At 38.4% G+C, this 27,792-nt stretch overlaps 1 protein-coding gene across 1 annotated transcript in view; it reads right to left on the bottom strand.

The window, feature by feature from the left end:
• The window catches only part of CCDC186 (coiled-coil domain containing 186), a 54,625-nt gene extending 32,996 nt beyond the window's left edge, over positions 1 to 21,629 (bottom strand). Inside the window, exons 1-4 of the mRNA XM_014867836.3 lie at positions 21,316 to 21,629; positions 10,917 to 11,612; positions 8,704 to 8,830; positions 1,858 to 1,986 (exon numbers count right to left, since the gene is read on the bottom strand). Of these exons, the coding sequence (XP_014723322.2) occupies positions 1,858 to 1,986; positions 8,704 to 8,830; positions 10,917 to 11,578 (918 nt within the window). The 5' untranslated portion in view covers positions 11,579 to 11,612; positions 21,316 to 21,629. The remainder of the gene's footprint in view (positions 1 to 1,857; positions 1,987 to 8,703; positions 8,831 to 10,916; positions 11,613 to 21,315) is intronic.
• Positions 21,630 to 27,792: the final 6,163 nt, after the last annotated feature.

Raw genomic sequence — 27,792 nt, 5'->3', positions numbered from 1 at the left:
ATCTCCAAAATCTACTTAATAATACCCATCTCTTAGGGTTGTTGTGAATATTAAATAAGTTAATACCTGTCAAGTGTTTTACACATGGGAAGGCATATAGCTTGCAACTCATTACCTTAGCTACTATTATTAACCTCACCTACACTTTTCCTCATTCGGGAGGAAACAGATACACAGTAGTGAGTGTAGTGTGTTGCCATTTGTCAAAAAAAAGAGGTAAAGAGGAGGGAGAAAGGGAATATATGCATGCCCGTCTATGCAACAAACATTTGGAAGGATACACGGGGACTGGGCATGAGTGGTTGTCTCTGGGAAGGGGAAATGGGAGAAAAGGTGCGGAAGATTTATCTTTTACTGTTTGAACTGTTATCATGCACGTTACTATTACTTTGTTTTTATTTTAAAATATAATCTCTGAAGAATATTTTTTTTAAAAAGCTCACTACATGATTCTAACGAAGTTATGTTTGGGTCCACTAAAACCAACAACTTCTTAACGTCTTATCCTCTAGATTTCCCTTCAATTAGTATTAAAGGTTTGAGAACCGATAGTGTGAGTTTTAAATATACAACACATTTCCAATGCTAAGAGGCAGTACATAGTAAAGAATAACAGAAATAGGGGCCAACCCCGTGGCCGAGTGGTTAAGTTTGTGCGCTCTGCTTTGGCAGCCCGGGGTTTTACCAGTTTAGATCCTGGGTGGAGACCTAGCACCACTCATCAAGCCATGCTGAGGCAGCGTCCCGCATGCCACAACTAGAAGGACCCACAACTAAAAAATACATACAACTAAGTACTGGGGGGCTTTGGGGAGAAGAAGGAAAAATAAAATCTTAAAAAATAACAACAGGGGGCTGGCCCCGTGGCCGAGTGGTTAAGTTCGCGCGCTCCGCTGCAGGCAGCCCAGTGTTTCGTTGGTTCGAATCCTGGGCACGGACATGGCACTGCTCATCAGACCACGCTGAGGCAGCGTCCCACATGCCACAACTAGAACGACCCACACGAAATATACAACTATGTACCGGGGGGCTTTGGGGAGAAAAAGGAGAAAAATAAAATCTTTAAAAAAAAAAACAAAAAACAACAGAAACAAAGGTTGAAGATATTCTGTTTCTTAAACTTCTTCCAGAAAGCCACTTATGGTAGTAGCTTTAAGGTATAAAGGACTGGATCCATCTCATTCAGAGTGTAAGGAGTCAGTTAACCCCTTTGGCTTCAATTCACTGTGAGGACTGACTGTTAGTCAGGCATTGGTGCTGGTGTTGTGGATACAGAAAAGAAGATGAATAAGATCCCATCCTCAAGGAGTTCAAGCAATAATAATAATAATAATAAAGCACTGTTTAAAATCACTTCTTTTCAAAAACATATATATTAACTCAAAAAGATTACCAAAGTATGTTAAGTAGGGGAAAAAAGCAGGTTACAAACAGGAGAAAAGACATACAGTAAGATTCCAATCTAGTAGGGGAAAAAAGTATATGAATAAGTACACATAAGCACGTGTGATTTATATACGCATCTGTGGTAAGACACATAACCAAAGTATCAATTTTTAGCTATGGAACAAGGAACAGGATGTAAAGGGATTGGAGGCAGGAAGCGAGAAGGACAGATGAAGGGGGACTTTCATCGTTTATTCTATACGCTTCCTTAATTTATTAAATATTTTTTTGCAGTTAGCATGCATTTATGTATTGTGTTAGTATTTTTTTAAAAGTTTAATTTTTACAGAAATAAAATTACTTATTCCTAATACGCCACTGTTGACCAAAACTGTCTAACAGGGTTAGTCTACTTTAATGAACAAGAAAGAGTCATCAGAAAGTTAATAAGGATAATAACTTGAAAAATACCTGTTCCATCCGCTGAGCCATCTCTTTGTGCAATTGCTGAACTGCATTTTTAGCTGCAATGTCTTGAGCTACTAGTTTATCTTTGGAAGATTTAACTTCTTTATTAAGTTCCTCTATTCTGGATTCTAACTGTAAAAAAATCATTTCCAGATAATTTTTATAGCTGTATCAAACAGACCACCAATACTTCAAAAATAAATATAAACAATGTAAATAAAAATAAACAACACAGTAAATACACTTCAAGCATAGAAATCAAATGTTAGCAATGTTTCTATACTTCATCAGAATTGTTAGTATAAATCTGAAGCAGATTCTGGTAAGATAGATGTTAAGCTCTAAAGCAATTACTAAGGAAATAATTCAAAAAATATAGTGAAAATATCATGAAAGAAATTTAAATGTTACATATTCACTTAACATAAAAGAAAGCAGTAAAGGAAGACTAGGGGAACAAAGACATGAGACATATAGAAAATTTAAAAATGGGAGACATAAAGGGGGCCGGCCCTGAGGCCAAGTGGTTAAGTTTGCGCACTCCACTTCAGAGGTCCAGGGTTTCACTGGTTTGGATCCTGGGTGCAGACATGGCACTGCTCATCAAGCCATGCTGAGGTGGCGTCCCACATGCCACAACTAGAAGGACCCACAACAAAAAATACACAACTATGGGGGCCATCCCAGTGATGCAGCAGTTAAGTGCGCATGTTCCGCTTTAGCGGCCCAGGGTTCACCGGTTCGGATCCCAGGTGCGGACATGGTGCTGCTTGGCACGCCATGCTGTGGTAGGCATCCCACATATAAAGTAGAGGAAGATAGCCATGGATGTTAGCTCAGGGCCAGCCTTCCTCAGCAAAAAGAGGAGGATTGGCAGCAGTTAGCTCAGGGCTAATCTTCCTCAAAAAAAAGAAAAAAAACAACCACAACTATGTACCAGGGAGCTTTGGGGAGACAAAGGAAAAAAAAAAAGGGGGGGAGACACAAATCCAACTATCAATAATAACAGTAAATTAGTGAATTAAATAACCATATCAAAACACAGAGATTGTCAGACTGAAATAAAAAATAAGATCCAAAATACGCTATCTACAAGAGTTGCTTAAGATTCAAAGATATAAATAGACTGAAAGTAAAAGAATAGAAAAAGATATATCATGCAAATAGCAATTATAAGAAAGGAGGAGTGGCTACATTAATACCAAACAAATAGACTAAAATAAAAAATGTTACTAGAGATAAAGAGGGACATTTCACAGTGATATAAAGGGTCAATCCAGAAGAGAGATATGAAAATTATAAATATATATGCACCTAAAAACATAGTACCAAAATACATGAAGCAAAAACTTACAGAAATGAAGGAGGAAATAAACAGTTGAACAATAATAGTTGGCGACTCAGTACTTCACTTTCAATAACAGACAAAACTAGACAGAAGATTAACAAGGAAACAGACTTGAACAAAACTATAAAACAACTGGATCTAAAACATCTAGATAACATTCCACTCAGCAACAGCAGAATATACATTCTCATCAAGTGTATATGCAATATTCTCCAGGATAGAACATATGCTAGGTCATAAAACAAATCTCAATAAATTAAAATATTGAAATTATATAAAGTATCTTCTCCAATCATAATGGAATGGAAGCAGAACCCATTAACACAGAAAGAAATTTGAGAAATTCACAAATATGTAAAAATTAACACCTAAATAAGCAATGGGAGAAATCACAGGGGAAATTAGGTGATGAATGAAAATAAAGACACAACATATCCAAAACTTACGGGCTGCATTTGAAAGAGTGCTTAGAGGGAAATTTATAGCTATAAACACCTATATTAAAAAACAAGAAAGATCCCAAATTAATAACCTAAACTTCCATCCTAAGATACTGGAAAAATAAGAGCAAACTAAACCTAAAGCCAGCAAGAGCAAGGCAATAATAAAGATTAGAGAGGAAATTAATGAAATGGAGAATAGAAAAATAGAGAAAAATTAACAAAACAAAAAACGGTTCTTTGAAAAGATCAATAACATTGAAAAACCTTTAGCTCGATTGATCACTAGAATCGAAATGAAAGAGGGACATACTGACCTTACAGAAATAAAAAGAATTATGAATGAATACCATGAACAACTTAACTTAGATGAAATGGACAACTCCTAGAAAGACACAAACTACCAAAAAAGCATCAAGAAGAAATAGAAAATCTGAAAGCACCTATAACAACAAAACAGATTGAATTAGGAATCAAAAAATAAAAAACTACCCACAAAAAAAATTCAGGCCCAGGTCACTACATAGGTAAATTATACCAAATATTTAAAGAATTAATACCAAATGTTCACAAACTCTTCCCCCCAAAAAGGAAGGAACACTTCCCAACTCATTCTATGAGGTCAGTCCTACCCTGACACAAAAAACAAAGACATCACAAGAAAAGAAAGCTACAAGACTAATCTCTCTTATGAATACAGATGGAAAAATTCTCAACAAAATACTAGCAAACCAATCATGCAATATATAGAAAGAATTAGATACTACGACCAAAACGGATTCATCCTAGTAAGGCTAGGCTGGTTTAACACCTGGAAATCAATTGGTGTGACACAATATACCAAGAGAACAACAAATAACACACGATCATCTCAATAGATGCAGAAAAAGCATGTGATAAAATACAACACATGTTCATGATAAAAACACTCAACAAATTAGGAATAGAAAGAAACTTATTCAACCTGATAAAGAGCATTTGTGAAAAACCCACAACTAACACTGTACTTAATGGTGAAAGACTGAATGCTTTCTCCCTAAGATCAGGAATAAGAGAAAGATACACACTCTCGCCACTTCTATTCAATATTGTTTTGGAGGATCCAGCAGGGCAATCAGGCAGGAAATGAAATAAAAGGCACCCAGATTAGAAAGGAAGAAGTAAGTGAAACTGTTTGCAGATGACATGACCTTGTATTCAGGAAATCCTAAGAAATTCCCCCAAAAAATTTTTAGAACTAATAAATGAGTTCAGTAAGGTTACAGGATATAATATTAAAAAGTCAATTATTTCTACACTTGTAATTAACAACCTGAAAATGAAATTAAGAAAAGAATTCCATTTACAATAGCATTAAAAAGAATAAATTGGGTGTATGGCATAGTGGTTAAGTTTGTGTGCTCCACTTCAACAGCCTGGAGTTCACATGTTCAGATCCCAGGCGCAAACCTAGCACTGCTCATTGAGCCACACTGTGGTGGCATCCCACATAAAAGAGAGGAAGATTGGCACAGATGTTAGCTCAGCAACAATCTTCCTCAAGCAAAAAGAGGAGGATTGGCAACAGATGTTAGCTCAGGGCCAATCTTCCTCACAAACAAACAGATAAAAAAGAATAAATTACCTTGCAATAAATTTAACAAAAGAAGTGCAAAACTTACACTCTCAAAACTACAAGATATTTTAGAAAGAAATTAAAGATCTAAATAAATGGAAAGATATCTCATATTTGTGAATTGGAAAACTTACTACTGTTAAGACGGCAATACTCCCCAAATGAATCTACAGATTCAATGTAACCCCTAACAGAAACCCAGTAGGCTTCACTGTAGAATGACAAGCTGACAGTAAAATTCATAAGGAAATGCAAGGAACTGAGACTAGCCAAACAACCTTGAAAAAGAACAAAATTCAAGAACTCACACTTACCAATTTCAAAACTTACTACAAAACAATAGCAATGAAGACAGTGTGGCACCAGCATAATGACAGACATACAGATCAAAGAAACAATTGAGAGGCCAGAAATAAACCCATGTATCAGTTGATTTTCAACAAGGATGCCAAGACCATTCAACAAAGGAAGAACAGTCTTTCCTACAAATGCTTCTGGGACAACTGGATAGCCATATACAAAAGAGTAAAGTTGGACCCTTACATCATACCATATACAAAAATTACCTCAAAATGAATCAAGAACTAAATATAAAAGACAAATTATAAAACTCTTAGAGGAAAACATAGGGGTATATCTTCATGATCTTAGATTTGGCAAAGGAGTCTTACATATAACATGAATTGCACAAGCGGTAAAAGAAAAAAAGTGATAAATTGGATACCATCAAAATTTAAAACTTTTGTGCTTCAAAGTACACCATTAAGAAAGTGAAAACAGGGGCTGGCCCGGTGGCGCAGGAGTTAAGTGTGCACATTCCGCTTTGGCGGCCCAGGGTTCGCCGGTTCGGACCCTGGGTGCAGACATGGTACTGCTTGGCAAGCCATGCTGTGGTAGGCATCCCACATATAAAGCAGAGGAAGATGGGCACGGATGTCAGCTCAGGGCCAGTCTTCCTCAGAAAAAAGAGAAGGATTGGCAGCAGTTAGTTCAGGGCTAATCTTCCTCAAAAAAAAAAGAAAAGAAAAAGAAAGAAAGTGAAAACACAACCCACAGAATAGGAGAAAATACTTGCAAATCATATATCTGATAAAGGGTTATAATCCAGAATATAAAAAGAACTATCACAACTCAACAACAACAAAAAACAATTTAAAAATAGGCCCAGGACTTAGACATTTCTACAGAAATATCTATCTAAGATATATGAATGGCCAACAAGCACAGGAAAAGATGTTCAACTTTACTGGCCATTAAGAAAATGCAAATCAAAACCATGAGATACCACTTCACACCCATTCGGAAGGCTATAATCAAGAAGTCCAATGACACTAAGTGTTGGCAAGGATGTGGAGAAACTGGAACTCTCATACACTGCTGACAGGAATATAAAATAGTCCAGCCACTTTGGAAAACAGTCTGGCAGTTCCTCAAAAAGTTAAATATAGAATTATCATTTAACCCAACGTTCCACTCCTGGGTATATACCCAAATGAAATGAAAGCATATGTCCCCACAAAAACTTGTATATGAATATTCATAGCAGCATTATTCATAATGGCCAAACAATGGAAACAACTGAAATATCCATCAACTGATGAAAGAATAAACAAAATGTTGTATATCTATACAATGGAATATTATTCGGCCATTAAAAGAAATGAAGTACTGATACATGCTACGACTTGAATGAAACCTTGAAAACATCATGCTAAGTAAAAGAAGCCAGACACAAAAGGCTATGTATTGTATGATTCCACTTAACACGAAATGTTTAGAACAGGCAGATATATAGAGACAGAAAGTAGATTAGTTGTTCCCTAAGACTTGGGAAGGAGAGAGGAGAGGGGTTGGAGGGAAATGAAGAGTAACCACCAATGGGTATAGGGCTTCTTTTTTGGGTGATAAAATATTCTAAAATTGTGATAAACATTGCACAACTAAAAACCATTGAACTGTATACTTGAAATGCGTGAACTGTAAGGAACCTAAAAAATCATATCCCCATAAAGCTGTTTAAAAAACCCTCTATGTTAGCTTTTAGTACATGTGTACTAATTTTCCTCATGACAAAATGATCTAGACCAACACTCTCCAATAGAAATACAAGCTACATGTGTAATTCAAATTTTCTAGTAGCCACATTTTAAAAAGCAAAAAGAAACAGGTGAAATAAATAGCATGTTTTATTAAACCCAATATATCCAAAATATTTCAACATGCCATCAACATGAAAAATTGAGCTGTTTTACTTTCTTTTGTCCTAAGTATTCCAAATTAACTGTGTATTCTACCTCTTAATTTGGACCAGCCACTATTTAAGTGCTCAATACTTAGATGTGGCTACTAGCTGCCATATTGAATGGTGCAGATCTAGAGATAAAATGAAGAAAATCCTACTATACTGGCTAGCAAAAGCAAGGTGAATACAATTTTCTCTCTTAAAAAGGCACAACCACTACCAAGCTCATGAAAGGAACATCTCTGGTTCTCCCATCTATTCAGCCTGAAGTTTCTGGTCATCAGGAGTGATCTGTCTACCAAAATATGGATTCAGCCTATTATCAAGGCTCCCTCACACTTTAAAATTCTAAGTTTGGTTTACATGTGGTGGCTCTAGAGCACATAAAAACCAGGATTAAATATGCAAAATTTACACATACAGTCACCTTCCAACTGTGTAAAGGTTCGTTAAGTATACCAAGGCATAAGTAAGTGAAACTTGGTTCAATTTTTTATTATATTATTACCAATTGTTTACTGTTATTTTCATTATATTGCTTTCTGTGAAAAGATGAGACACAAGAAAAGACTTTTAAGGCTAGACTGCTTCTAATCTTGTCCACAGAAAAAAAGCGGCTCAGAAAGATAAAGAGCAGCTCAAATAGCTGTTTTGCTACCAGTCTGAATATTCACTTTGTTGATCCATGCATCACAGAATATTAAAAAAAAAAAGAAAAGAAAAGAAAGAAAGAAAGGCAAGGCAAGGCTGGGGAAGCCAGCTAGCCAGATGAAATCTAAGTGGGAGAGGCAATCTTCACAGTGTAGTTCACAAAACATTGAGAATGAAACCATATTAAACTATGAGCTTAAAAACATTCTAACGCCGGATATAAACTTATAGGTGTATACTGCTTCTTCCCTTAACTGGTAAAAACAGTCCATTTGACTGCCAAATCAAATTGTCTTTTCTTCTCAGTTTTCTATATATAGTAGAATATAGTCACACATATCACATAAAAATATAAATTTACATGAAAGAAAAAAAAACAGGCTATGATTCCCACTTCATAAAAGAGAGTCCTTTACATATCAAACAATCCTCTGTATTTAAAATACAATTTAACTTACAGAACTCCAATTTATACACAGATTTTTCAGGAATGTATTTACATTATTTTATAAATTGAAGTATAGTCTTTAAAGATTTTTGTTTGTCTTTTTACCTGTTTAATTGTGTTCATGTGCTGCTTCTCTGTTTCTGTTCTTTTTTTTAGTTCTTCTCTTAAATTGTCTTTTTCTGAACAAATGCCTAAGATGAGCTCTTGATGCTTCTTATTTTCCTTAATTAGCCTAAATATAAAAAGGGCAGTATAAGTAAAACATCATTAATAATGGAAATGTGGAATATAACCTGTTTGCAGACTACGGTGTAGATACTTATGATTAATAAATCAACATTTCTAAATAATCCTTTTGTAATGATACATTATACCTTGCAAAACTTTCTCTGGCCAGCCAGGCTATTAACTTTGTCCTAGAAATTTGTATACTTCAAATCAAGTGAAATATAATCAGATAAATAAAAGTACACTCTTTTAAGTTTACGTCTTTGAGCATCTCAACTATGCACTTCATCCTTTCAGCACCTGAACCCCTTCAGGTCAGTAGAACTCACCCAGGGGCAATTTTGCCCCTTCAGGCATGTGTCTGGGGACATTTTTGGTTACCACAATAGGGGTAGGGTTGCTCCTGGCTTCTTGGGTGGAGTGGAGGTCAGGGATGCTGCTAAACATCCTACGCTGCAGAGGACAGCTCCACCAGCAACAAAGAATGATCTGCCCCCAAATGTCAATAGTGCTGAGTTGAGAAATCTTGCTTTAGATTTTCAGAATATTTTAATAATATTCTCATAGCTATAGAAGAGTAGTAAATGTAAAATAAAATAAAAGTTTAAGCAGAAATTTCCAGTCCCCTAGACAAATGTAAATAAAAGCTTAAAAATTATCTGCAAAGTACTCAGAACTATAAAAAAAGATACTTAAGGTTAACAGCTAATATTTTAGGATTATTAATAGCAATAGCTATTACTTAATAACATTTACTGCACAATTACTATTTACTAAGTTTAGCTTTAAGTGCATTATTTCATTTAATATTCAAGTCTATGAAATTATCTGTTTTATGAATTAAGAAAAAAATGTTCGAGGTCATACAGCTAGTAAGTGGTTGACCTGAGATTTGGACCCAACTCTAACTTCATACCCCAGGCCTTTCCATCTTCTACTTTCAAGATCCCTCATTCACTCAACAAATACTTACTGGGTACCTACTATGTAGCTATACTATTCTCCATGTTGGGAGTATGTGAGCAAACTGTCTCTGCCCTCATGGAGCTTACATTCTAAGGGAGAAAATGAAAATAAACAACAAATATTTAGAATAAAATGTCAGGTAGTGATAAAGTCCTGTTAAGAAAACTAAAAGAGGGCTGGAGGACAGAGAGTGTAACTTGAGCTGTGATTTAGACAAAGTAGTCAGGGTAGGCTTCTCTGAGGCACAGAAGAATGCAGCGAAGAAGCAAGTTATGCAGATGTTTTGGAAAGAGAAAAATGTAGAACGCAAGCTGACTCAAGCCTTTTCTGGCACAGTGGTTTAACCTGGATTATTTATATGATTAAGGTGTATACTCAAGTTGTTGCAGAAAACTACTTGAAATACAAGAACCTTGGCCACAGTTCATAAGTAAACAATTTAGGATGGGAGAAGTAAAGAGCAGCAAGCCCTCAAACTGTTATTCTTAGATGCCCAAAGCACATCCTATACACAAATAACTGCTCTTAATTAAAAAGTCTAGTTGGGACCTTCAACAGTAATATTGATATTAGAAAATAGGGGAATGGATGTATAAACAAAGACATTTGGAAATAGACGCATTCATGAAAATTTAAGCCAAAGGAACTGAAAGGTTGTTTTCTTTATGGAAAATTAAATGAAAGCAAAAGAAAAAAAAAACTAGCTCTTTTAGAGCTGAGTCACAAAACATTTCATTTGGAAATAAAGGTATTATGTGGATAACAAAAAATTAACTTTTTAAAAAAGAGAATCAGTCTGTATTTTAGTGATGGCTAGCATGTTTTACTTTCCTTTGTTAAAGGTTACAAAAGAGTAAACCTATGCATCACTTACATATATAAATCTAGAATAAAAATACAGGGTGATATAATAAAGTAAAATGAAATCAAACTATAGTTAAAATAGAAATTAACTCCACAAACTGACATTTGCTCAATTATTCAGTAAATACATATTTGTTGATCAACTACTATGTGCATGGCTCTAGTGCAGAATTAAAAGTGGACAAAATGATACCCTCCTTTAAAAAATCAATCTTTAATTCTTGTGGGAAAAAAATAACCTCAAAAAATAAAAAACTTACTTCTTTATGGTGTGCTCCTGCTGCAAATACTTATCTTGCACACACTTTTCAAAGATAACTAACGCATGTTCTCCCTTATTCATTCCATTCGGTACTTGGTGTTCTTCTGCAAACTCTGTAGATAAGAGCTCAGATTCTATTTCTTCCAACAAATCCTCTGATGCTGAAACAGTCTTTATTTTTGAAATAAGTTTCTTGGTACAGTCTGTATCATAGGGACTTTCTGAGTAAGTCTTTTGATTAGCTGCTTCTGTAAATGTAGATGACTTTAATTCTGCCAATATTTGTGTTACTGTCTGTTCTGTTTCATTTGTTTTTGAAACTTGCTTTGTAAAATCTCCACCAGGAAAATTAGCTATTTGTTCAGAATTTTCTGGGTATGTGTCTGTTTTAGCACAAGAATCCTCACCTCCACCATGATCTGGAATATAATTTTCCTGTGCTTCAATGTGCTTATCGTGTTCATTAGGCGGACATAAATTTTTATCAAAGTTTAATGACAATAGTTTGGACTCATTTTCTAAGCTGCTGCTTTCACCACCAGAAAACGAGTTGCATGAATCTTCCTTTAATTCAGATGTTTTCCCAATATTTTTATCAGAGGAAATGGAGGCTATGTGCTCTGTCTCTGACATGCTGACTGGTACCAATTCACTCTGCATTTCTTCAAATCTCTCACTGATCTTCGTTTTACATCTAAGAAAGTCAAAACATCAAAATTTAGAAAATTTTTAAACCAAGACACCATATATATTTGCACACAATCCATGATGTGGAATAACTAAGGCCACAAATTTTACCACTAATAATTCTCTCAAAAGCTTTTCCTTGAGGGGAAATAAAAAAATCAGAACAGCCAATGCAAGTGTGCCACAACAAGTAAGGTACTACAAAGCGTCATTCTCTTTCCTCCTTCAATTCAGTCATATAACTTCATTTCAGTTGCAGTTTAGCATTCCCCTATCACCCCCATAAGATGTTGGGTATGGAATAATACTGGTAAAATACTGGAGAAATAAGGCAGCAATGAAAACACTAGGAGAGAAATAACAAACCAAGATAATAAAACGATGCACATTAACGATGATAAAAACTTACTGAGAAGGAAAATTAAACAATAACAAAACACAACTACCTATAGCCCAGACACCTAGAGCTGAGTTCAGAAAAGTCAGGGTGTAAAGGATCCCTGACAGGAATTCTTCTTTCATCCAGGCAAGGATCCAGAAAGTACGATAGTGATTTCCAAACATTATCATCAAGAATAAGCAATGTTCAGTGCAATTCAAATGGAGTCCATATGCACTACTTAGGTCATAAAACAAACATTTACAAAACTAATTCAACAACACTAGAATACATATTTTTATGCTGTTTATGAGGGTTACTATTCTAGCTATTTTCTGAAAATTAGTCAACATCAAAAATTATCCTAAGACAGAAAAATACAAAATATTCCAGCAATCTTGATGAAAAAGAATTGTCAACTTCTTTGGTCAAATATCAATAAAGCATGCATAGGGTAGATGAGTTACCAGAGTCATCTGAGGTTAGATAAAAAAGCGGGCAGATCACAGTTTTGACAGAAACTAGGAAAGAAATAATTCCCGATGGAAGGAGTACTTATGGAAAACAAAACAGAAAGATGAAATTTTTGAATTAATAGAAAGATATATGTTTCAGTCTGTGATGGAGGTATTGGTGGGAGGATGGTGAATAAAGGTAAGAGCAGATGATCAAGCAGAATCCTCAGAATGATATGCAGGAGTAAACTTTGTTAAAGGATAATAATTCATGATAGGCTTGTAGACTTGATTATACTATAGAGTTTCTAGCACATAGTAGGTTCTCATATATTTGTGGAATTAAAGCACAGAAGTGATACAATAAAACTAGTATTTGAGGAACATAATTCTAGGAATGCAGAAAACAGGAAGAATAATTCTAAGAAAGGGAACGATGACCAGCTTGTTTGTTAAATATCCTGGCATTTAGTTTAGACTGCCTTTTGGGGCATTAACTAATATAGAAAGTAGCCTTACTACTATAAATTACCTATGTGTATAACATGGTTCCAAACAACCAAACCAAAATTATCGTTATCTTGCTGCATATATAACTAAGACAAAGCCTACACTAGTACTACTAAAGGCTTGGCTTAGACAATACAAATAACTGCAGTAAGTTTATAAAGGGCCTCATTAAGCATGCTATATTCCAAAATCCAGGACAAAGCAACATAATTCTCACAGAGGGGCATTAGCCACTGACATTACCTTCTCCAAAGACTCAATTTAAGATATAACTTGTAAATGTGCTGCTGCTGAATTTGAAATCTTAATTTAGAAATCAATCTAAAAACTAATAAAGGAAGTAGTTTTAAACATCATACCTAGTCAATACTATATTAACTGAAGTTGAACTCAGAGGTGACCAAAATGTAATAGGCAGTAGATAAAGAACCTACTTAAAAGAGATTAAGTCTATAAAGGCATTGTGATTCCCCAGCACAGACAGACCAAGTGAGAAGAAACTTAATCATTCAAGAACTTCACGGCTTTTGTCTGTGTGCCATACTTTGTCAAGAGAAAAGCACTGAACAAATATTGGTTACTATCCTCTTATTCAACTTTCACATTCCCCAGGGTTCAGTCCTCAACTTTATTTTCCCTCTTAGAATTCATCAACTTTGATAACTTGAATCAACAACTCATAGTTGATGCCCACATTATTTTCAGTGTGGTGTTCTTGAGTTACAGATAACAAATTATCTATCTCTTCAGGGTCGTTCTATCTCCATATCTATGTTAAAATCTCCACCTGAATACAGGCATTTCCAATGGATGTTCTACCATAACCTCAAACTCAAAATGGCTAAATCCAAAGTCACAATTATAGCTCCTATAATTGTGTACCCCCAGCTAATCTTTTGTGTCAATGGTATCATTTTTCTTAGTTACGACTCCTTCCTTTCCTTTGCCCTCATATTCTTTTACCAATTTCATGTCTCCTGCAATTATACTCTCTTTCCTACTGTCACTGTCCCCTATCTGCAACTCAACCCAGGCCTGATCACTTCGTACCTGGAACACTTGAATTGTTTTCTCAATCTCACTCCATTCCTCCCTCTTGTTCTCCTTTCTTCAACTCCAAGTGAAGGAGCAAAAAGGTTAATGGGAGGGCAGGTGACTTGAGACAGCACCAGGGCAAGTGTCATCCACTCTAGAGATGAGGTTAAAGCGTGTACTACACTGGATCTGCCAAAGAGGCACAGGAGTTGCTCCATGAAGTTGGTCCTCAATGGCAGAAGGGGCCAGGGATCTAAAACACTGCCCCTAAAAAATCCACACATACCACCTCCACAGAGACCACCATCAAATGCAACCAGATGAAGCAGAGTGAGGCCAGGACTACCTCTTCCCTCTTGAGAGGTTCAGATAATGAAAACTCTGCCTCCACTGGCTGGTCATCTTCCCCCAACTCCAAAAGGGCTAGCTAGAGAAAGGAGAGGGAATATATTTTAGACCCAAAGTACAACTCCTCTTCCTTAATCCAAGCAGCTGGGAACTAACGGCTTCAACCTTTCTTCAGGGAGAAAGATGAGTTTGTGATTAAGGTTTTTAGTTGCTTATTTTTGTTTTTTAAATGATTGAAACCTGTGAATTTCTGGAGTAAGTTTTCTCTGGTAATCAAAAGTAGCAGAAAAGTTATGATATCAAACCAAGACATTATTAAGGGATTGCACTTCAGAGGGAAGTGGAGGGGACAGGGGTGTTGTACACAGTATGATTGGAGATCCTTTAAGGAAAAAATAAAACCATTTCAAGCTTATACCTCAGAGCTGCGATTCCTCACTAAACCAGTTGCACTACTTTTCCAATCTCATCTCTCAACACATTCCTAAAATCCTAGTACTTCACTATACTGTACCAGTGCCTGACTAGTCTGCTTAAGATTCCTCCAGTTTGCACATTAACCTTTCCATGGCTTTGCTCCCATCTAGGACGTCCTTCCCTTTAGTCTATCCAGAGCCTAATTATACTTAAAAATTGACTCTAATGCCAAATCTTCCTCCAAATTTTCCCTCATCAAGTACAAAAATAATCTCTCATGTAAATGAAAACAAAGTGCACTTATGCTCATCAAGCACACAGTCACAGCCTTCCTCAGGACCTTTCTGAAAAGGCAGTTTCCAGCCTTTTAAATGATCTCTGTACTTGCAAGGAGGAGAAACCTTGCTCTGAATCAAACTTCTTAAATCTCAAGCAATATAATGGTAATAATAAATAGATAAATAAATCTAACAAATACATTCTCTACCACCTTTACACACATTCTTGCAAATGCTGTTCGGTGGTCCTCAATAAGGGTGGGACCCACTGGGTTTACACAATGATCTGGGGGACTGAACAGCATTTAAGGTAGAAACTAGGTTGTAAGAAGACTTGCAATGTGCAAGACAGTGCAGAACAACAAAAATTTGTCTCATTCTGCTGGATATTCATTTAGGTAAAACAACCTGTTTTTATAACTACCTCAGCTTAGACTCTGTTTTACATATTATCCTCCTATAAATTAAAGAAGGCTCTTTTAACCTCAAAAGACAAGTACTTTCTATATTGTTGCTCAGTAATATACCCACAACCTTTGAAAGAGTCTTCATATAAATTCGCATCTGATAACCAGTCAGCTTGCAAATTTAGTTTTCTGATGCTCAAATGAACGCTGACTGGAGGCAAAAAGAACAGGAGAGGGTTTAACGAAGAGCTATGTGTATATATGTAACAAAGCCGTCACCGAAAATTAAAAACGGTACAAGAACGGTGGGGGGAGGAGGGCCACCATGAGCTTGATTATGTCCACAATTAACCAGGGGAAAAAACAGTCAGCTGAGTCCTCTTGTGGGCCTCCAGGTGGCTGATATAGGCCAATTTGGTTGGTGTCCAAGATTTTTCCTGGGGCAGTTTGAGTGGGGGAGTTGTCATCAAAGTAACTGAGGATGGAACAGCCTAGGAGTAGATTAAAGAGGGTGGATGTAAAACTAGACATTTGTTTACAAGATTATTGTAATTAGTAAGTGCTTGTACAAATCAAATTCACACTCATATATATAGATACAGTGATTACAATTATAGATTATAGTATCTGTTGCTTTTCTGAAGTGAAAAATAACAGGTTATTTGACTTTTTAGCGACTCTTACTCATTAGGGGAAAATACAGTACTTAAAACTTAGAACAGTCACAAATTCCTCCTAATTCAAGCACTTCTTTTTCAGTTGTTTCTGTTTCTGACACAGTACTACAGGACCAATTCACACTCCAAAACTGTTTCAGTGGAGTGAGAACTGGTTTCGCTCTTACTGGAGCTCATCAGCTGTAGGCAACTGGTCAAGAAACATTTTTTATTGCGTTAAAACCGACCACTATCCACCTTGGATTTTATTTCTTAATGAAAGAACTCACATTTCAAGAAAATAATTTCCATACATGAGCCACATAAATGAAAACACTGTCTTTAAGAGTACTATTTCTTGTTTTCCTAGTAATTAGCAGTATAAACAACAACAAACTTAAGCTTATTCAATAAACTGCAAATAGAAATGATTCTAATCCACAGATACTTGGTAAAAGGTGTGCAAACAAACAAGCCTCATACAAAGGTATCAAGTCAGAAATACATTTCCAAACTAGAGATTAATTCGTTCCCCAAACAGGTACTGAGCCAGTCTTTTTTTTGTTTTTTTAAAGAGTGGCACCTGAGCTAACAACTGTTGCCAATCTTTTTTGTTCTTATTCTTCACCCCAAAGCCCCCAGTACATAGCTGTATATTTTTTAGTTGTGGGTCCTTCTAGTCATGGCATGTGGGACCCGATGAGCGGTGCCATGTCTGCGCCCAGGATCCGAAGCAGCGAAATCCTGGGCTACTGGAGCCCAGCCGGCGAACTTACCCACTTGGCCATGGGGCCGCCCCCGAGCCAGTCTTAAGTGCAGACACAGTTCCATGTGTTGGGAACAGGGCAGTGAATGAAACAGACATCCCTCATGGAGTTTACATTCCAGGGTAGGGGACCAATATATAAAAGCTGGATGTTAAATCTTTTACTCCTTTTGTTTACAGCATTTTAATTCGAGGGTCTGTCAGTGTTCCATCAGATATGCCTAAGTGTTTTAAGTCCAACAAAAAAATCTGACTCAGTTCAGCACAGATATTATTTACAACAAACTACAAATTTTTAAATTACAAACTGTACCATCTGAGTCTCAAATAATACCAGCTGTATACTTATCAAATAACGTCCATTAAGATAAGCAAGTTGAGCCCATGAGAGCACTCTTATTCTTTAATATAATGGTTTACTGTCCTTTGAAGAAAAAATAAGCACATTCAAAAGTATTTTATATATTCCCCAAAAACACTTTGAAAGTAGCATAAACAAAATAACTTATCTTTCTGACCAGTTCTAACAAGGTTCTGATATGGCAATTAAAGTCAGAAGCAATAAATCAAAAAGCACCCATAGTTCAACACAATCTGATCACAACCCCCAAGTGACTGATTTTTGATAGATACTAACTTTAAAATACTAATACTTTCCTGGATAAGGCTTCTAAATATAGAATAAAATAATAGAAAAGAACCTGTGTAAGAAACATGAAAACCTTGTTTCACCTGATAAAAATATCTGACACTGAAGTTCACGTAAGGTGAATCTGTGCAAATCAAATTCTACTTTTAAAAGATTAAAAACTGAGCTGGCTATTTTAAAGAACTCTAGATTCGTCCTACCAAAAGGAGGAAATATTTTGTAAAGTAGTCAAATTCTACTTAAGCTTTTGGGTAAAATTTAACTTAATACATTGAGTTTCCTTTCCATGAAACATATCACTAAATTTTAAAAGTGGCCTTTAGTCCCTCAGTTTAAAAAGTATGTTCTATGAGGCCAAGGTCAATTATCCCTTTGAGGGTTTATCTTTGCACCCAAGACTTAGAGCAGGTGAATTTTACAGTGTGTGCACTATATCACAGAAAAAGATGTTAAGAAGACAGATTCAGGGAGCCAGCCCTGATGACCTAGCTTCAAGTTCCGCGTGCTCTGATTCGGCAGCCTGGGTTCGGTTCCCGGGCACAGAACCACACCCTCATCTGTCAGTAGCCGCTGTGGCTTACAGAGAAGAACCAGAAGGACTTATAACTATACAGAACTATGAACTGGGGCTTTGGGGGACAAAAAGGAAGAAAAAAGGAGGAAGATGGAGAACAGATGTTAGCTTATGGCAAATCTTCCCCTGCAAAAACAACAACAACAACAACAAACCAGGCTCAAGGCAACAGACACAGAGGGACTCCCCGCAAAATAGTACCAAATCCTGTGACAGGATAACAGGAGAAAGAGAAATTATGGTCCATGAAGATTCCAGGCAAAAGAGGATAAGTGGCCACATCGTATATCACATTATCAAGTTATATGTCACATTATCAGTTTGGTATCTGAGATCCGTGCAGTTTTACATGTCTAATACTAAGTTTTAAAGCAGAAAGTTATTAATATAGAAATCTTATTTTGAAGCTACTTGTATAAAGCTCACTATTTGAATTTTAATGAGTCTAAGAAAACGTGAAAAGTATTGTCAGCTATTTTTTTTCCCAAATCTGAAAACTAAAAGAAGGAAAAGGGGCTGGCCCTGTGGCCGAGTGGTTAGGTTTGCGCGCTCTGCTTCGGCGGCCCAGGGTTTCGCCAGTTCAAATCCTGGGCAAGGACACGGCGCCATTCACCTGGCCATGCTGGGGCGGCATCCCACATGCCACAACTAGAAGGACCCACAACTAAAAAATACACAACTATGTACCGGAGGGCTTTGGGAGAAAAAAGGAAAAAAAAAAAATAAAAGCTTTAAAAGAAGGGGAAAAAATTGACCTATAGCTCCCTTTTCAAAAAGGCTAACGACTGCAAAAAAAAAAAAAAAAATTTAAAGATAAGTTGCACGTCTGCCTTATATTAAAGAGTTCTGGTTAATGTTTAAATCTTGAAACTACCTTTGGCCTGGGCTTGGTTAATGTGGTATGATGTAGTTTACAAAAAAATTAAATTATTCCTTAGCACTTACTATATAATCATCCCTACAGCAGACCAGCAGTTCCTGTGTCTTAACGACAGACAAATATACTCACAATCCAACCAATACTTTCCTTCGCTGGGTTTGATTTCCATTTTGTGTCAATTGCCCCTTCACTCCCAATATGTTTCCTTCTGTTTACTTCTTAGCCCAATTAGATTTTTTAAATCTCAGTAGCTGAGAAATAAAGTTCAAAGGAGAAGTTTGAAAGAATATGATAAGATTAGAGGGTTATTTGTAAACTGAAATTATCTATGCTCCCACTGTTGCCCTGAATTGAATACTAAATATAACACTAGCAATACTGTAAGCCCGGTGACATGTTTATGAGAAATTCAGGATCAGCTTTAGTTATTTAAAGTTAGAGGTAAGGGATAGAAGCAAAGCATAAGTTTTATTGAAAGAAAACAACCCAGAACTTCAGGTTAAGGATTCTTACTTTAACATGAAACTGTTAGATGAATTTGTAAAACTAATGCAGATTACTACTTGCTCTTCAAAGGGAAAGACGATTTTTCTAAATCTCTAAATAATGCTGCTTCGACCTATCATCTCTCCCTAAAGAGTGAGTACTGTTTTACCTTCACTCTAATGACGTCAGCATGTAGTTATAAACATATGTTTTTAAACTGAAAATACTAAGCAATCATCAACAGCTATGCTGCCATTGTATAGCATCAAAGGACAACTGGAGCTATGGATGAAGGAACTAAAAGATTTAAAGAGTGGTTACTGTGCTACACCACTCCTTTGTGTGAGCAATAAATAAGACTCTGAAATACTGATGACACTCTATGGGATCTCCAGTGTTTAAAGAAACCTCTAAGGTTATATGCAGGTATTCTGAACTGGACAAAGTCTTAAAAAGAACAAAACCAATGTAAACACAATCCATGCATTTCCAGGGAATAAAACCAATATAAACACAAGCCAGGCATTTCCAGATTGCCTATTACAGTGTAAAAAGGAGTTTTAATTCTTTATACTGTAAGGTTTGTGAATTACTCAATAACCTTCACTGAATTTAAAACAACATGAAAAGACCAAAAAGGAAGGGAAAAAAAAAGAACTTGGCCAATCGTCACTGTTTTCAATTTGTGTAACGATAAAGAAGTGAAAAATAGCTGTACAGAGAACAGTAAATCTTATACACACGCAGACAGTTCAGTTTCACTATCAATGTCTCTTGAAACTTAATCTTTCCCACAAGATCAACACCGCAAATACGAACCTGCAGTGAATAGATGGGAAGGCTACACCCAACACCGAGCATACCTAAACACTTAATATCTTTTTTTTTGAATGACTACCAGCACACCTCTTGAAACACTGTTCTACTATTTTACTGCACATTTTCCTTAGAAAAACTCTTGGCTTATCATTTTGGAAGAAATAAAAAAGCTGGGCAACAAGGCACACACGCAGAGAAAACTGCCAACCTCCTGGGACTGCACGGCGTACTTTCACTCCCTATCTAATTTCTATCACCACCAAGTGAAAGAGGCAGATTCTAATCCAGATGTTCCGACTCCAAATCCAGGCCTCTTTCCTCTAAAGAAAATCAAGATGCGAATATTAGCGCAAGTTATTAAACTGTTAACAGCTGACCAATAATTACACCTGCACTGTTCCCCAGGATTTCTACCGGGGACAGGTAGAAGGGGCTTTACCATTTTACATATTTGATAGAGACAAAAAATTGAAATACCAATCTTACCAGCCAAGGTTTATCAAATGCCTTGATGTCCTTGGAGAAAAGGCAACATAAAAACCAAGAACAGTATCTCAGATATCCACGATCCCAAAGAATCGTCTCTAAGTTACTTAAAATCACAGTAATGGAAGTGTTTGGAAGAGGGTAAAAAGTAGCTACCAACAGTAAACATAAAACACACACACAGTCAACTTAGAGACGAAAAGAGAAACAGACGATTGAGTCTATGAAAGATCGCCGAGCAGGTGGGGCTTAGCAGCAGTTCGCTCTGGGAGACCACGCAACCGGCCCAAAGTCGGCCGTTTTCTAGGCACTGCTCAGGGGGCGCGGCCCCCACGACCCCCGCCGACCCCTTTCAGCCGCCTAGTCCCCTGGCGGCCCGCGTCCGATGGAGGGAGGCAGGGCGAGGGAGGGACTCCGTCCCCGCGCGCTCCCTCCGCGCATCGCCCCCAGGACAGGCTGGGGGGGAGCCGCCGCGGGACCTGCACGACGGCTCGCGAGGTGGGGAGCCCCGCCGCGCAGCCACCGCGACTCCCTGGTCCGCCCCGGGCGCCCCTCGGGCACTCACCCCACTTCTCCGAGCCTCGGGCCGCACCCCTAACGAAGCCGCTGAAGCTCCGGCTCAGGGGATAACTTCTCCATAGCGGGGTGCAGCAGATCAGGGGGCGTGAGGGGAGGCAGCGGTGGGGAACAGGGCCGACCCCGCGCTCCCTGGGTCGCGGCTTCCCCAAACCCCCGCGGAGCTGACACATCAACAAAGATGGCGGCAACGCTGAAGCCGGCCCAGCTACAGCTGAAGGGGCGGGGCTCCCTGGAGCAGCCAATCAGTGCGGCGAGGATGGTGTGACGCGGCGCACCTTGGAGCCCGAGTAACCTGTCTGCAGTGGGCGGGGCCGGCGCAGCCCCGCCTCCTGCCCGGGCGCTCCCAGCCGCGCGCTCAGACTGGCTGGCACCCACGCCCTGGCGGACCCGGCGGGCCGGCTCGCCCGCGGGTAGTGCTGTCCTGCCTCCCACGCCCCTCCCCGACCCAAGCGGGTTCTTTCTTTCCGTAGGATGCGCTCATTGCATATACTCCCTCCTCACACTTTGGCCCTTCTTCATATGAGTCATGGGCTTAAAGCAATCAAAGAGAATTAGAAATTGTGACTTAGCTCTAAAACTCATACTGTGCACCTGACGTGGGCAGAGTCAGCAGCAGCAGCCCACCTGTCCGTCTGATAATTTATCCCTGGGAGGGACTCCAGGGTTTCCATGGCACCACGTTCGTGTCCACAGCGTGGCACCTACTGCCATTGTTCAGTAATAAAGCGTTGGTGCGTTGGTCTCTGGCACGAGACTGTGAGCGCCTGGAGCGCGGTAAGTGGCCTCTCTGGCTGGGTACCCAGCGCGCAGCGTGGGGTTTGACACGCAGGAGCTCTCGATAATAAGCAACAAAAAGTGTATGGGGGTCGGGGGTAGCTCGGAGAGAGCGTACTGAATACGGTTGCCTAATCCAGTCCAGAGAGGTAAGGTGAGCAGTTTCAGTCTGTGGAGGTTTTGCAAACCTACTCTGTCCGGTGAAGAGATGTTCTTTGGTTTAGGGCTTCTTATGCACAACTCATGAATGAAAATATTTGATTCTGACAAGTCATCAATGCAAGAGTTCATAAAAGAAAACTTGCTACCGTTCTGTTAAACTTCTTTGATACTAACTGCTGGCAAAAAGAAAAGAAAAAAAAATCATTGTGTAACTCTGTTCCTCTTTCCTTTTCAACAGGAAATGGCACCTCCTTCCTTAAATGAAGATACTGCATTAAAACATATTTTGCAATTAAAGTGTCAGTAAAGAAATGACTTGAGTTCAAACCAATAAATCAGCCAAACATTCCTAGTGAGATATATTATTCCAAGGGGAAAATAATCAAAGAAACTATAAACTTTTTTCAGTACTCATATTGTCAGTAATAATATTCATATTGTTGTTTCTGAAAGATACATTAGTATAAAGCATACAAGTAATCACATCTTTGGGAACCAAGATTTTCAGTACTGGGGAGAGGAAATACAAATAAAAAATCAAAGAAATTAAGTAAAAACTCTGCAATTTTAAATTTGAATTTAGAAATATCAGTATGAAGTCATGGTGCATTTACACTTAGAATTAGCCCTTAATCTCCAAGAGGAGTCCAGGTGACTTTTAGTGGGAAATTACATTTAGAGATGATAGTCTGCAGAATAGGGGTGTGCACTGGATTGATTATTGTTCTAGGCCTTTTCAGTGGACAGACTTTATTTTTAATGAAAAACTTGACTTGAACATACCAATTATTAAAAATCATTTGAGACTCTGGAATTTTTAAATACTAATTTTATAATATTAAGAAATTATTAAAGGTGGGATAAGTTTTGGTGATATTTTTTAAAAGTCATAATCTTTTAAAGAAACATACTTAAATATGTATGATTGAAAAGATACAATGACCCAGAAAGTAAGAAAGTGCCCTAAATAAATAAATAAATAAAAACACCTCACATTGATAGGAGTATGTCAAAGGAGAACAAGAGGCAAAAGAGCTCCCAATGGCCAAAGTTGGAACAATTTGAGCAAGGAAATAGTGTTGGATTATAACCCAAAGTATAAAATAAATATCCATGAGTCCATACTGATAGAGAGATGAATGAATATATTAATAAATGGAGAAGAGACAAATCTCCCATGCAAAAGAATTTCAATTAATTTCTGTAGGTACTCTGCCCTTAAGGACAGGAACTGTAACTCCCTTTCCTTAGGTATAGACTGCATATAATGATTTCCTTCCAAAGTGTATAGCATGGGAAAGGGAGGGGAAAAAAAGAGTAACTTTATAGTAGAGAAACTTGACAAACACTAGACAGGTGATGGTGGAAAACATCAACTGTCATAAATCATGTTCATAGGACATACACTTGACGATGCAATACAAACGGCGCTTTACCTCTGTAGCCTTCCTTCCAGTAACTCCAGTCTTATTATGAGAAAAACATCAGACAAATTCCAACAGTGTGCTTTTCTACGAAACGCCTGGCCAGTACTCCTGGAAGCTAAGGTCATCAAAACAAGGAAAGTCTGAAAAACTGCCACAGCCAAGAAGAGCTTAAGGAGACATAACAACTAAACGCAATGTGGTATCTTGAATGGGATCCTGGTTCAAAAAAAGACCAATGGGTAAAAACTGAAGAAATCTAAGTAAACTATGGACTTTCGCAATAATATCAATATTCGTTCCTTAATTGTAACAAATGTATCCTTAATTGTAACCTTAATAACAGGAGAAACTGGGTGTGGCTTACATGGAAATTCTGTGTATCATCTTCTCAATTTATTCTGCAAATCTAAAACTGTTCAAAAAAATAAAATGCGTTAAAAATATACAAGTCGGAATTTGCTTCAAAACAATGGGAGGAGAGTGTGTGAGGTACAGATCAGTCAAGAATGACTAAATTGATAATGTTGAACCTGGGTGATGAGGTACCTGGGGGTACCACTTCTTAATTTGTTTGAAAGGGACATAGTTTAAAAAAATGTTTTAAATATTTTCTTTGAGCAACACCAACATATCATCACATGCTCTCAGTCAAGAAAAAAAAGTCAGGTGTTTAATTTCCAAGACCAGGCAGTCAATGGATTAATTTGAAAAACTTTGTAAGACTTTAAGGGGTTAATGTGACCCAGGTGACCTTTGCAGGGACAAGATCTGTGTCTTTACACTCAAAATTTCCCCTCAGAGCTCCCAGGGACACCTTTGTAGAAGAAGCTAGAACAGCTACATTAAGTTTCCGCTGAGGAACTGTCTAAGCCCGTGGCCTTTGCACCCCCGCTGGAGCACAAAGACGCGCCTCCGCGGCCAGAGCGCAGCTGCCCCTCCCGCGAGCGCGCGCGTGGGCGCTGCGGGGCGCACGTGGGCGTGCAGTGCGCAGGCGTCGCGCTGGCGCGGGAGGGCCCGCTGGGCAGCGAAGGTGAGGTGAGCACCGAGAGCGTATCTGGGCGGCGGGGCTCCTGGGTACCGGCCATCGCCGCCACGGCTAGGCTTCAGAGGTGGGTTAGGGTGAGCGACCCTTTTGCCTTTTTCCAGGTCAGGGTTCCCACGTGCATGGTGGGGAAAGGGACTGCATGAGGGCTACGGAGCTTCGGTCGTTGGGGGCCGGACGTTCGGCGCTGGACGTTGAGGTCGGGCGTTGAGCGGGTACAAGGGGCCTGGATGTGGAGAGGATAGAAAGGTGGAGGAGACCTTGGAGTCTAGTCTGGGAAGGGCAGGTCGAGGGTTGGAGGTCTTGGTGTGGGAGCATCCTTATCGGGGAGAGGGACGACGAGAAACGTGGGAATTGCATCCCATTGGAGGATCTCTTTCCCCTTCTCTCTAAAAGAAACTGGTTTGTGGATTCAGTGCCTTCGTTTAACTCAAAGCTACAGTGCAAACGATACTAATACTTATTAGACTTTTTTCCCTACCTGCTACCTCCTCCACGAGAGGAAGATGCACTGTGGCTCTCGCTTAGATAGGGGGTGAGCCGGCTCTGGTTCATTTAACAAATGTTTCTAGCATGTCTGCTATGTGCCAATGGCTTTTCTTGGCACTCACGCCCCTGCTGTAAATAATGCTTGCCCTGTTGGCCTCTGGGGTTGCAGAAGATGCTTCCAGTTCCCTTATTGAGCCCTCTGGGTGTTAAATGGGAAATTGTACGGCCTAGGAATCTGACCGGGATTTTCATCTCAGCTGTGTAAGGGCCCTGGGCCTGGGGGGGTTTGGCGAGTTGCTTGCCCTCCTCACGTCTGCTTTCCTTATCTGTAGGCATAAGGAACTAGGAATACGTTAATCCTCAAACTATTTCCAGCTTCGATGTGCAAACTAGTACCACACGAGCAGAAGAAATTCTTTGTGTGTGGGAGTGGCATAAAAGTAAAGTAGAAATATCGCTGCCTTTTAGGTACTTGGTAGGCACCAGCCACTATGCTAAGTAGTTACGTCCAGTCACACATTTAATCCTCATGATTGGGAATTATGAGGAAGTTACTACTGGCCACGTTTTACAGTCACAGAATCCTCGAAAGGTGAAGTGATTTGCCTGAGATAGCATAGCTAAATGAGGAAGACGAGATTCTGCTCAGACTTGGGTCTGACCGACTTGGAAGCTCTTCTACTGACCCATTGAGCTTCCCAGCTTTAAAATGGAGTGGGTTTTGTTTGTTTTGTTTTTGAGTAGGCATTCTTTCTGAATACGTGGAGTTACCAGGAAGACAAAAATAAACATTAGAGAAGAAAAAAAATTACAGCTGAGTACCTGCTGCATGTGCTTTCGGTGTTAAAGGAATTAGCTCACTGCGGGTTTCCTCTAGGCCTGAGGCTGTGGCCTCCAGGGAGGGAAGGAGCGGGCTTAGGTCACTGCAGGGTATCCTGGGATGCTCCCAGCTATATGGGGAATGGGGAGCAGGATTCCAAAGGAGTAAAAGAAAGAGTTTGCCCCTTAGGGAGCTTCACATCTTATTGAAAGCATGAAGCACAGAACAAAAGGACAGTACAAAGCCGAAGCTTTGTTTTGGCTTGTTCAACTAGAGAAGTTAGTCACTTCCATTCTGCTGCTCTTTTATTACGTCATTTGGGGACCCTTCTAATTAACCTGTGTGTTAGCTAAGGAAACAGCTAATTACTGTGGATTTGAGGACTATTGGAAATACATTTATCACCAGTAGCATGTTAAAAAATAGTGGATTGTATATGGAGGAAACTGCTTGTTTTAAAAGTGAGGTTGGCCTATGACATATTGTGACTCTTGCAGCAGTGTGTCACCCCTCTGCACACGTACAGCAGAAGTCTGTGGTCCGAGTTTGGGAAGCACAGTGTTAAGATATAGAGCCTGCCCCGCTCCAGATTCTGGTATGCCCAGTGATTGACACAGAATAAACCCAAGAAGGCATAAATGCGAATTCTTACAGGTGGTTTTTTAACGTTGAAATTCAGTCTTAAAAGTCTGTTCTGTATCCCAGTTGCGGTTAATTCATAGAACTGCAAATCAAAAGAAAGAGGCAATTTTATGGTATAATAATTACACATTTTTTAAAAAAATTAAATTTCAAAAGACTTTAGATGACTGGAAGTTTTATGTGTACTCAGTAGTCCTGGCAGCCGCTCCAAAAGCCCTGAGCCTGGTAATGAAAATTCCTGAATAGGGTGAGGCAAGTGAGGTGTCCTTCTAACCTAAATATTCTGCTATAGGTAGAGCTTCTTTTAAGCTTAAATCCTTTTTATTCGCTGCTTAAACTTTACATTGGATCCAAGACTGATTCTATTGTTCCTAAAGTCAAATATATTGACTGATTTTGAGACTTTAGAAGAGTTGACGTAAGACATGATATTCGCTATTAAATTTCAATAAACCTCATAGCATGATGTAATTCTCCATTTAAGACTGCCAGAAGTAATTTCAGACAGTGAATTTCGTTTTCCCGGTCCAGGTTCTCATGGAAACATTACAATAGTGCATTTTTAGTTTTATCATATGAATATCTTTTGAATGCCTCATTGTACAAAACACCACGGTAGGTGCTGTGGGAAATCAGAGGTTTTATTGTTAAATTTTTTCATAAGATATGGTTCCTGCTCTCAAGCAACTTAAAATAATCTAGAGACAGACATAATTTATGTATGGGTAGTTGCTGTAATACAGGGTAGTAAGGAGCTGACTGTGGATTGACTGTCAGCCTCACCATTTAGGACAAAGATAGGTAAAGCTATTTCAGGAGCTGTGTGCTGCATCTTGAGGATCCCACTGATGTCTTGAGAAGATGACTATTCCCTAGTTTTGTGGTTTAAATATTACTATGATCCTTTACTCGATTTAGAATTAACCACACTTTAGGGAAACAAAGTGTAATATGCAGTGATTTTAATCTTTACATTCTTTTTCCTATAAAAGTAATTCATCCTGAATTTGGAAAACGAAAAATATTCCCTCATAGACCTATCAACCCCAGAATACTCACTGTTATTTAAAATTTAATATATTTCAATCTTTTTTACATGGAATTTTT

The sequence above is a fragment of the Equus asinus genome, chromosome 2 (assembly GCF_041296235.1).
Source record: "Equus asinus isolate D_3611 breed Donkey chromosome 2, EquAss-T2T_v2, whole genome shotgun sequence".
NCBI lineage: Eukaryota > Metazoa > Chordata > Mammalia > Perissodactyla > Equidae > Equus > Equus asinus.
The sequence above is the reverse complement of the archived record's forward strand: the minus strand, read 5'-3'. Positions and strand labels throughout refer to the sequence as shown.